This window comes from Pteropus alecto, unplaced genomic scaffold, assembly GCF_000325575.1.
Source record: "Pteropus alecto unplaced genomic scaffold, ASM32557v1 scaffold700, whole genome shotgun sequence".
Taxonomy (NCBI): Eukaryota; Metazoa; Chordata; class Mammalia; order Chiroptera; family Pteropodidae; genus Pteropus; species Pteropus alecto.
The window spans coordinates 168,523-179,546 of record NW_006429611.1 but is presented as its reverse complement, the minus strand read 5'-3'; the positions used below and the strand labels follow the sequence as shown (position 1 = coordinate 179,546).

General features: G+C 64.9%; 2 protein-coding genes across 2 annotated transcripts in view; one reads left to right on the top strand and one right to left on the bottom strand.

The window, feature by feature from the left end:
* The first annotated feature begins 3,269 nt into the window (after positions 1 to 3,269).
* Positions 3,270 to 7,035, top strand: RNF223 (ring finger protein 223). Its single transcript, XM_006903890.3, has 2 exons — positions 3,270 to 4,381; positions 5,748 to 7,035. The coding sequence occupies exon 2, from the start codon at positions 5,757 to 5,759 to the stop codon at positions 6,558 to 6,560; it is 804 nt and encodes a 267-aa protein (XP_006903952.1). The 5' UTR covers positions 3,270 to 4,381; positions 5,748 to 5,756; the 3' UTR covers positions 6,561 to 7,035.
* A 1,611-nt stretch (positions 7,036 to 8,646) lies between these two features.
* Positions 8,647 to 11,024, bottom strand: part of LOC102887205 (tyrosine-protein phosphatase non-receptor type 11) — a gene marked incomplete at its 3' end in the record, with an annotated part of 10,720 nt that continues 8,342 nt past the window's right edge. Inside the window, exons 8-14 of the mRNA XM_025047807.1 lie at positions 11,004 to 11,016; positions 10,826 to 10,905; positions 10,283 to 10,438; positions 9,942 to 10,073; positions 9,124 to 9,278; positions 8,904 to 8,971; positions 8,647 to 8,798 (exon numbers count right to left, since the gene is read on the bottom strand). Coding sequence (XP_024903575.1) covers positions 8,647 to 8,798; positions 8,904 to 8,971; positions 9,124 to 9,278; positions 9,942 to 10,073; positions 10,283 to 10,438; positions 10,826 to 10,905; positions 11,004 to 11,016 — 756 coding nt within the window. The remainder of the gene's footprint in view (positions 8,799 to 8,903; positions 8,972 to 9,123; positions 9,279 to 9,941; positions 10,074 to 10,282; positions 10,439 to 10,825; positions 10,906 to 11,003; positions 11,017 to 11,024) is intronic.

The window sequence follows — 11,024 nt, the reverse complement described above, 5'->3', positions numbered from 1 at the left end:
CCGTTTCTGGCCGTCTGTCCACTGTCTCCTTGAGGGCGTGCCCCTAGACGCCTGCTCACCCGTCCCTGGGAACACTGACTGAGGTTTGCAGCCGTCAGGGCAACTGGGGGAGTGTCTGCTTGGCTTGGGCCTGGGCCTGGGCCTGGGCCCCCGCCAGGCCAGGGCGGGTGGGGAGCTCTGTCTGCCCAGCCAGGGGGCACAGGAGGGATCCCAGGCTCTGTCCTCTGTTCTGGGGACAGCCACCCTGGGCACTGCCACCCTGGGGACAGCCACCCTGGGCACTGCCTGCTTCCATGGCCAGCAGCCTCCCCAGGGCCCAGCTGTGGCGCAGGGAAACAGCCCGGGGTCCACCTGTCCCTGAGCGGCTTCTGCTGCCGGGGAGGGGTGCCTAGCCAGACGGAGGCCTCCTGGTGGCCAGCGCGCCTGGCAGCAGCACGGGCCCCGGGAGCTGAGGGGAGCACACGGCCTGCACACCTTCCTGCCCTTCAGCAGGCTCCCGTGTGGCCTCTGCCACCTCAGCGGGCGTGGGGACAATCCGGGGACCTGGATTGTGCCCCTGTGGGCACAGCTGTTCTCGGTCGCCTTTGCAAGGGAAGGGGACCCAGGCAGAGGGGGAGGCCAGGGTCAGGGTCCCCACCAGCTTCAGGGACCAGAGGGAAGGGAGAAAGCATGGCACAGCCAGTCTGCACATAGCCCCTGAGGTCAGGGGAGTGGACCAGGGAAGCTCACACCCTCTGCTCCCATGTCGACACCCAACCGGGCTGCTAATTTGGGGGCAAAACAAGAACCAGCTCTGTTCAACCAGGACAGCACGGCCGCCAGTCAGGCCCTGGAGGTCCAGGCCAGACACAGATGGAGGGCCCTCCCCAGCCCATCCCCACCTCTGAGTGCTCCCCACCCTCTTCCCCTCCCACCCTGAAACCCAGGGTCATTTGGGCCAGCTCCATGTCCCTCGCACAGCCCACCCTGCAGGTCCTGTGCCCCCGCAGCAGCAAGGACTCAGCTGGATTTGAACTTACCCCAGCCTGCAGCCCTCCACTCCCAACGCTCCGATGCCCAACCACAGGTCTGATTGCGGCCTGGCCCCTTTGGCCCTCAGCCAAGCCAGCCTCCTCTCTGCTGCTGGGCACCCCTGGGCCTGGGTGCGACTTTCTCAGGCCCCCAAGTAGTGGGGGTGGGGTCCTTAGACTCATCAGGCTGGAAAGCGGGTGGGTGGGCCAGTAGGGTGTGAGGGCACCCACCCCGTGTCTGCTTTCCTGAGCCCTCACTCGGGCTTCAGGCCCTCATGCCAGAGGCCAAAATGGGGCTGATTTGTGGGGTCATCAGCTCAGACCAAAGCAGGCAGTTGGGGCGCCTGTACCCTCTTGGTCCCCCACCACGTCAGGCACCACAGGAGTGTTCAGGGGACTGCACCCTGCCCCAGGGAGCGGGCAGCGGCCACAGCCCTGAGGTCATGGATGCAGCTCGGCCACTCGCCCCTCATTCACTCAGCGCGAGGAGAATTGCTGAGGGCCAGCAGAGGCCAGCAAGAGGGTGGCCGTTAGGCGGGTGCATGGGCCAAGTGGGGCCAAGGACGAGGCAGCGATGCGAAGGTAGGGGCCTGGGCACGGGACCTCAGAAGGTGCCAGCCACAGCAAGATGGGGCGGCAGCCAGGCTGAACTTTGGGGACCTAGCTCTCACTGCTGGGGTAGGGGGACGGCACTGCTGAGCACACCTGATGTGCCAGCAGAGCCGCCTTGGAGGCAGCCCAGCACCACAGGGCAGGCCGGGACTGGACCCCGGCACACAGCCCCCGCCTCAGCTGAGTGGCCCTCGGGTCTCAGGGCACCTGGGCCCAGGGTGAGCCTGAAAGGCCTGTCCGATCTTGGCCCGTCCGATCTTGGCCCGTGTGCCAGGAGCGTTCGGAGCTGAAGCAGAGCTGCCCCGGTCTTCGGCGTGGGGGCCACGGCCGGGGGTACGCAGTCTTCTCTGCTCCCCCTGCTGAGGGCAGAGTGTGTCCACCCAGGACGCCTAGGCATCCCAGGGCTCAGGGCCCCCATCAGACAGCCACACTGGATGGGGGTCGTCAGAGCCTCGTCTCCTCCCAGCCCAGTGAGCTCCGTGCTCCCCTCACACCTGAGCGTGCACTTGCCTTCCCGGGTGACATGCGTGCTCACGCTCAGCCAGGTGAACACGCTGGTGCACACATGCCTGCCCACACACTCACAGGCACAGCTGCCCCTCCGCTTGGTGGCTGAAGAGCAAGCAGGCGTGTGGGGACCCAGCGGGCTGCCCAGGTCCCAACACCAGGGTCTAGCCCCGCCTCTGGGCTGTGAGACTAGTCACACCCAGATGGCACATTCCTCAAGTCCTGTCCCTGTGCCTCTGGGCACTGACTGTCCCCAGTCGGGTGACCTCAGAGCTGGGATATTCCCAGGAGCCCTCAGGAGGGTGTTCTCAGGATAGAGGGACAGAGGACACTTCCTGGAGGCAGCATGTGACCCTGGGTCACAATCCCCATGGGAACTGGAGCCCCATAATGCATGGGCTGGGCCAGGCCCTCACACAGAGCCTCCCCACACTGAACTGCCACCCTCTGCTTGAACTCCAGCCCCCGCGCTGGGTCTCTACTCCCCATCTCAAAGGTTCACCCCCTCTCGGAGTCCCCAGCCTCCTCTCTGAACCCCCACACCCCTCTCTGAACCCCCATACCCTTTCAGCCCCTACATCCCCTCCTTGAGGCCCCATTCCCCTCTCTGAGCTCCCTGGCCCCTGTCCAAGCCCCCACTCCCCTCTCTGAGCCAGCACCCCCTCTCCGGGACCCCTCATCACATGTCCCTCTGAGACTCTTCACCCTCATGACACAGGAGCCTCGGCCCCCTCCTGAGTCTAGGTCCCCCCTTCTCCTGCAGGGGTCGGGCACTCCCCACGCCCTCTCACAGTCAACCCACATCTCAGCCTCCACGTGAGCTGGCGGCCCCATGTCCCCGCGGCTGGCCCCTCCTGGGGTCCCGTTCCCAGGCAGCCTGGTCTGTGCACCCACTTCCTAGTGCTGCGGGGTCTTCTCCTGCTGACCTCAGAGCTTCCAGTGCTCCTGGGGCTGGGCAGCCTCTAGGCCTGAGGCGGTGGGTGAGCACGGTCTGAGGCTAGCCCTGTGGGTAAGGCAGGCCATCCCCCAGCAGGGAGTCCCCACTCCATCCCCCTCAGCACTGGGGGCCACCGCCCTGAATCTGGCTCGTGCCCTGAGTGTGTGCTGCGCTGCAGGGGTGGGGGTAGGGCCAGGCGTCTGGGGGGCGTGGGTGGGTGAGGGGTGCTTCTGTGCTGCCGGATGGCCTTGGTGCTTCCGGCACAGCCCCTAGCTCTGAGTGCAGGCTGACCCCGTGGCCCGCTAGGACCCCGCGCTGATGGGCCGAAGCCACTCCCCCTCCCCCAGGACAGCTTCCGGACCTCCAGGTGGGTCAAGGGCTTCCTTAGGCTCCAGGGGCCCACGTGTGTAACCCAGGCTGCCCCGAACACGTCCTTGTGGCCCACCTCGTCCCTGACTCATCCTTACCCCTGACTTTATCACTTGGGGCTGCTCCCAGCCCTGATCTCTCACCCTGCTCCCTGGACCCAGAGCTCTCGGGGGGGCAGAGGCAGCAGAATCACAGGTTTGGGGGGCTATGCATGTGAACACCGGGTGACCCATGTGTGAACACATGCACATGAGCAGAAAGTACCCACAAGACGGTGGCAGGGGCAAGAATGGGGGCGGTGGCTGTCAGGCAGCAGTGAGAAAGGGCGTGACAAGTTCGGCTGAGGTTGGGGGGCCGCCCAGAAGCTCGGGGTTCTATTCTGAACAGGGGCTACAAGTCTGTCGTCCAGAGGGGGTGCGGTTCCAGTTCCCTGGGGGTGGTAGGGGGAGTTTCCAGGCACCCAGGCCCCCCAGACCTGCCCGGGCTGCAGAGGCCTGCACCGACCCCAGCCCCGCCCCAGGCTCTGGCCTCTCCTGGGACTCCCCGCCCTCTGTTGCTCAGCCTGCCAGGAAGAGGACGGGAGGCCGGCCAATCCCAGAGCCCGGGCCGCGCCCCTGGCAAGCATGACTTTGAGTGTATAAATACACCTGACGGGACCATAGCCAGAGAACTCACACCTGCCTCGTAGAGCGTATCTGGAGGAGCACACGCATCCCCTGCCCTGCTGCCAGGGACGCCACACAGGGCACACCTGCCAGACCAGAGCCACCGAGACAGCTAGCTGCTGGCAGCCGGCCCGTGGAGGGACACCTGCCAGGTGGAGCTCAGGCTGGGCCTGGCCTGGACGGACGGAGGGCTGCTGGAGCGAGACAGCTTGGAGCCCCAGAGCCGGGCCCTGGCCAACCAGGAGGACCATGCCCAGGCCCCACTGATACTCGGCCACCAGGTAAGGCCAGCTCAGCTGGCATTCACCTTTCACCCGTACTGGGCTCAGGGTGGGGCAGCTCCGTGGAGGGGTGAGGCATTTGTGCCAAGGAACCGGTTCTGTGGGGTGCACTGGCCTGGGGGAGGACAGCCCACAGTTCCCCCAGACCCTTCCGTGGCTGCCACCTAGCCGGCGGCCACTGTCCTTCTGGTGACATCTCATGCTGAGACACGGGGAGGGCACTCATCACATCACAGTGATGTCACTGTGACTCACAGCAGGCAGTCATGGTGCAGCACCACCCAAGCCTTCATGGCCTGTCACCGAGAAGTCATCTCACTGGCCCACCTGGAGTGACCAGCAAGTCAGGGTCAGGTCAACTTTGGGTTCTCCTGAGCTCCATAGGGTCATGTGGCCAGGGTCTTCCCAAAGGCCCTGGTCTCCTCTGTCCATCATGTGCCTTCCTGGGGTATAGACCTAGGCCCAGTGAAGGGGTAGAGAGCAGGGCCCCGGTCAGCAGGCAAGTCACCTGAGCTTGGCCAGGGAGACAGACAGGGTCTCCTGTGGAAATGGGTCAGGAGGCGGACGCAGCCGTTTGCTTGGCCCAGAGAGGGCAATGGGCCCGTCCACCTGCCCCTCCCTCTAGTGGGCTTGGGGCTAGCACCAGGCCCTCAGGTGGTCCGGCCCTGCGGGTTTGGGATGCAGCTGGGTGACAAATCCTCCCCAGGCCACCAGCCCCCACCACCTCTCTGCCCCTGCCCCACCATCGGGCTCAGCTCAGTCCCAGTGTCCTGACGTCCCCCAGCTAGGCCTGGCACCAGGCCCTCACACGGCTCCCTGCAAATGGTGTACGCCAGCCCAGTCAGAGGCCCACAGGGACCCATGTTCAAACCCACTTCACCTGGCCCAGGGCCGTCCTGCCCACTGGCAGGGGACATGGCTGGGTCGCCCCCTCTCTGAGCTGCCTTTTTACACCCTGGCCGTTGTGTCACGAGACCCGGGCTCAGCCAGGCGGAGCCCAGATGTAAGTAGTAACTATCGTGGGCCATTGTCATCACCTTTATTTCTGCGCAGGAGACATGGCCAGGTAGAGCAGGGCCAGTGAGAGGCATCCACCCAGCAGTCAGCATGACATTCTTGTGCACACACCCTCCATTCTCTGACCCCTCTGGGCTGGTCAGGCGGGAGGGGGCGGAGCAGGGCTTACTGCTGGAGCGGAAAGAGCTCGGAGTGGGGACAGGTGGGACTTTCTGGAAGTGCAGTGTCCTTCCTGGGGTCTTGGGACTGGCACCAGGCAAAAGAGAGGGACAGGGAGAGAGCAACAGGCTGACCCTGCAGGAAGGGGGCAGTCTGTGGTCACTCACAGTGGTCTCTGTTTATCCCCCAGCCCAGAGCCATGTCATCAGGCCAGCAGGTGTGGCACACAGCCCTGCCGCCCCCCGGCTGGAGCAGCCCCACAGCCACAGTGCCCAGGTCCCCCAGCTTGGCCAGCGACCCCAGGTCCCCTGGCTCGGCTGGCAGCCCCAGGTCCCCTGGCACCCCTGGCTCAGAGAAGGTGGCCTCCCCGCTGGAGTGCTCGATCTGCTTCTCTGGTTATGACAACATCTTCAAGACACCCAAGGAGCTGTCTTGCACTCACGTCTTCTGCCTGGAGTGCCTGGCACGGCTGGCGGCCACCCAGCCAGCAGGCCAGCCCGGTGGTGAGGCTGTGCCCTGCCCATTCTGCCGGCAGCCCACGGCCGTGCCCCCCGCCGGGGCCCCCGCACTGCGCACCAGCCGCCAGCTGCAGGCCAAGATGCCTGTTCACCTGCGGCGGGAGGAGCCTGTGTGGCTGGAGGGCACCAAGCTGTGCTGCCGCCCCCCGCCCCCTGCTCCTGGCCTCTCAGCACCCGGCTTTGTGTGCGTGGATGTGGGCCTGAGCAAGCCCGCGGAGCCCGCTGCGCCCACGCCCACGCCCACCCTGGGGCCCGTCCGCCGCCGGGGCCGCCTGGCCCGCTGCTGGGCACGCTGCGGGGACTGGAGGCGCTTGGCGCTCATCACCGCACTGCTGCTGGTGCTGTTCTGCTTGGTGCTCTGGCCCGTGCAGTGCGCGCTCAAGACCGGGAGCCTGCACTGCCTGCGCCGGCCCCCGGCCCACGCTGCTGTGGCCACCGAGACCTACGCGGCCACCTTCTCGCTCAGGCCCCTGGCCGACAACTAGGGTGGTCCCCTGCTCCACGTGTGGGTTCCCAGCCTACAGCTGGAGTCACGGGTGCAGCAGCTGTTGGGACAGTCTCCAGGACCCCTGAGGAGCCCTAACACCTCTGAGGACCCCGTTTGGCTCACCTGCCCCTCCCCCCATCTATGGGGCTGGGTCCTGGTGAGGTGGACCGCCCCTTAAGTCCCATCATGCAGACGGGGAGACTGAGGCCCAGGACACACAGCCTGGTGAGGCCCCCCTCCCTAGTCGCACTGTGAATCACCCACGGAGAAGGGAGGGGGTGCACCACCCTGCCTTATTTCCACATTTCACCCACGGCTCCTTCCCCAGGCAGGGTGGCCCCTTCTGTCGGGTGGCAGTGCTAACCTTGCCCTCCTGGCCGGGGGAACAGAGGGCAGTGCAGAGAGCCCAGCCCTCCGGAGCCCATCCCACCCTGTGAATTGTACATTTTTAAATAAATTATTTTGTATCCACATTCGGCAAGGGGTCCTCACCCTGTGCCCCTCCCTCTAGAAAAGCCCACTGTCCACCCCCGCCCCAGAGAACCTCAATCCAGAGAACACGCCCACTGGCTCAGACTCCCAGCAGCCCTTGGCGAGGGTGGGCCTTAGGTTCTGGGCAGTCTAAACCCTGCCCCCCGACCCATGGATGGGCTGGGGCAGTTCTGGACTTGACTGTCCCCCAGGACCATGAGGCTCCCAGGGAGGTGGGGAGGGTCCAGAGCACCTGGGACGGGGTGAGGCCTTGGCCTGGTCCAGAGCCCTACCCCCCACCCTCAACCATGGTCACACCAACCACCCCCCAAGAAGTCATGGCCCCACGGTCCTGCTGGAAGCCCTCTGCCTGGGGTGGGGAGACCCTGGAAAAGCTGGGCTCCGTCGTGGGGACCCAAACGTACCCTTTTCCCTGGGCCCCAACGAAAACAGAACTGGAAACACAGCATTTTACTGAGGACACCACAAAGGCACAGCACCATCGGGGATGGGGCTGTGGTGAGAGCACAGGACAGTGACATCACACATCACACTAGTCATGCACGCACGAGCCACGCTCGTCACAGGCAGGGCCAGGCATGCGAGGTTGCACATGTGGTCATATGAATACCTCACAGCAGCCCCTCATTCCACAAGCACGTATCCATTCGTGACCATAATGTGATGGTCTGGGCAGGAATTGAGCCGCTGCCCAGGCCACATCCCAGACCACACTGCTGTGGGCAGGGCTGAGGAGCAGCTCTGAAGGTGGCGGCTGGGGGTGGGGGGTGGCATTGCACAGGATGCAGGGGAGCAAGCACAAACACTGGTGGCCACAGTCAGGTCAAGCAGGGGCTGGCCACCAGCTCGCTGGTAAGGCAGTCACTCAAACATGTGGCACATGTGACAGCTGTGTTGTGCAGGTGGTCATTGGTGGTCACTGGTGGCCTCCCACACTGAGACAAACCACAGCCATGAACCCTGCACCCTCTGCCCTCCCCTGGGGGTGCCAGAAGGGACAGGGACACCAGCATCTCCTGCTGCCCCTCCCATTTCTGGGCGTCCAGGCCTGGTGGGGAGGGCCTAAGGGGCAGACTCCAGGACCTCTCCCCCAGCCTTCCGGGGCAACTGCAGTCGACACTGTCCTAAACATGGTCCTTTTAAAGAACGCGAAGGCCGGCCCTCGTGGGCTCCGGGCCTCCTCGCGCAGCTCGCGGGCCCCTCACCTCCCGGGGCTCAGCAGGTTGTCGTACATGCCGCCGGAGGTCTCCGGAGTCCTGCGGGTGGAGACGGGGTTCGGTTCCTTCGCGCAACCACGCCCCAGCTACGCCCCCATGCCACGGCCACTTCGCCATGCCAACGCCCGGGCTAAGCCCCCTCGACCCCACGGCCAGGCCACGCCCCGACCCGGGACCCCGGCCTGGTCGCGCACCACGCCCCACTCACGCCGCGGACGCTCCGGAAGGCGCGGGTCCCGGGCTGCGGCCAGGATCGGCGGGCACCGCGTTCACGTTCTGATAGTCGCTCTCCTCGCGCGTCTCACTCTGGGAGGAGGGGACACCGGTCACCATGGTGATGCCCGCGCAGGCCCCACCCCTTTCCGGCCCCGCCCCCACCTGTTCACGCAAGCGCAGCTGCTCGCGCTGGATGTACCGCTGCAGCGCCAGGTACACAAACTTGTACTGCGCCTCGGTCTGCACCATCCCTGAGCGCTGCCGCCGCACCAGCTGGATCGTCTTGGGGACGTCGATGTCGCAGTCCAGCCCTGGGGATGAGAGCGCTCAGGGCGGGGCCGGGAGGGTGGGGCGGAGGTAAACGAGAGGGGCGGGGCTAGATGGAGGGGCGGGGCTTTATCAGAGGGGAGGTTCACCCTGTCTGCGCATGAGGTCCACCAGGATGTCAATCACGATGATAGTGCCAGTGCGTCCGATGCCGGCGCTGTGGGGACCGACCAGGAGGCCTGTGGCGAGTTCACGGAACGAAGCCGTGGCCCTGCCCGTGGTTGCACCTGCAGTGCCCACGTGGCCCTGCCCCGCCTGCGGTCGCACCTGCGCCGCGTGGCCCCGCCCCTGCCCCGCCCCAACTCGCACCTGCAGTGCACCACCATAGGTCCTGCCCCGGGCGTGCTTCTCTGCGTCCGGTTCACCTCATCCAGGAAGCTGAGGACGCCGGCGGGCTCGGCCGGGACCCCGTGGTCGGGCCAGCTGAAGTACTGGTAATGCTTCACTGTGCGTGGCGGCTCCTCCTGGGCAGGACGAGCTGGTGAGAGCGCTCCGGGGCGGTCTGGGCCGTTTCCAGATGGGGCCAGGCCACAGGGTCAGAGCAGGTCTGCCGTGACCCCCGGGGTGGGAGGAGGCAGGCCGTGGCCAGCGGGAGTGACCAGCAGGGTCAAAGGGAGCAAGAGGTCGTGGGAGGAAAATAGGGGATTGAGGGCTTGGGGGGTCCCACAGGGTGTGCCACGTGGCTCAGGTGCCTGGGGAAGGGGAGAGGGAGCAGGTTTGGGGGACAGTGAGTTCTATTTGGGAATGACCAAATGTGAGAGTCTGTTAGACATACAGAACTGGTGGGGAGGGATCTGTGCCTGGGACAGAAACAGCCACCAGTGACATACGAGGGAGACTGAAGCTCCTGAGACAGGCCAGGAAGAGGCTGTGGAGGGAGAGGCCCATGTGGCTGTGAGGCCACCCTGAGTTCTGCAGCTGGGACCTGGGGCCCGGGGTGGAGAATGTGGCCTACCTGTGAACACTGCCTAACAGGGTCGAGTGACATGGAAGCCAGCAAAGCCAGTGGGATTGGGTGGAGCCAGAGAGGGGGTTCTCCCAGAACAGGCTTTTCTCACCCCCAGACCTGGGGACTCCCTGGGAACTCTGACTCTGGCCCTGTACGTCCCGTTGCCTTCAAGGCTCACCTGGTCTGGCCGCCACACCTGCAGCTCCCGCACACAGTAGCCCTGGGCCTGGTACTCAGCCACGTTGCACACATGCACACAGCCATACTCTCGGCTGCCACGCAGCTCTGGCCAGTAGCGGAAACACTTGTTCTGAGAGAGGGTGCATTGCATCATCAACGGTGCTGGGAGGTCACCAGCACCCCTGCCCTGTGCCCTGCGGGGACACATGCACACACTTGCATACTCAGGGGCTCTCCAGGACCCTCCCCACTCCCCAGAGCTTCCCCAGAAGAAGCGAGGCTAGGCCAGCCAGCAGCAAAAGTCAAGGTGAACACATGGGGACGAGCCTGTGCTCCTACCCGGCCTCGCTCCACTTCCTTGGTGGTCATGACAATGACGCGTGTGTTCTCCTGAAGCACCATCATCCAGAAGGCAGACACCGTGTTCTGCAGACAGCCCTGGGTGGCGATGTACACCTTGCCCAGTCCATGGCCTGCCTTCTCCTCCAGGTCACTCTGAAAGGGAGTGGGGGTCAGCCTCCTGCTGTTACCAGAAATTAAAGCACCAAGAACGCAGGTCTATGCAAATGACATGCAAAGTAGCCCCAGGTAGCTCACAAGCAGGTCTCTCCCACTATAGGTTAGCAAGGGGCTTAAGACCCATATTAGTCCAGCTCCCTCTGGGGACCACTTGGGGACTGCCACGCCCCCTACCCCCAAATATCTACTGTCCTGCCAAGGTCCACAGCCTGGCTCTTCCTAGGCCTGCCAGCAGGAGCTCCAGGCTCATAACAGGGAGACAGGTGACTGGCATGTGGGCAAATATGGCTCAAGATGTCCTGTTTGATGCACACTGGGCCACAGATGCAGCTGGCCACGCGCACGTGCCTCATGCACACCCACCCTGATGTAGTTGGCATTGATGTAGTCGGCTCCAGGCACGCTGTCATCCACACCATGTAGGACGACACGGGTGGTATCAACTGGGAAGGGAAGATGCAGCTCAGGTCTCCAGGGGAACCCAACCCGCAGCCCCGCCCCACCGGCGGCCCCGCCCCCACCACGCAGCCCCGCCCCTCACAGGGAAGGATGTTCTTGTAGC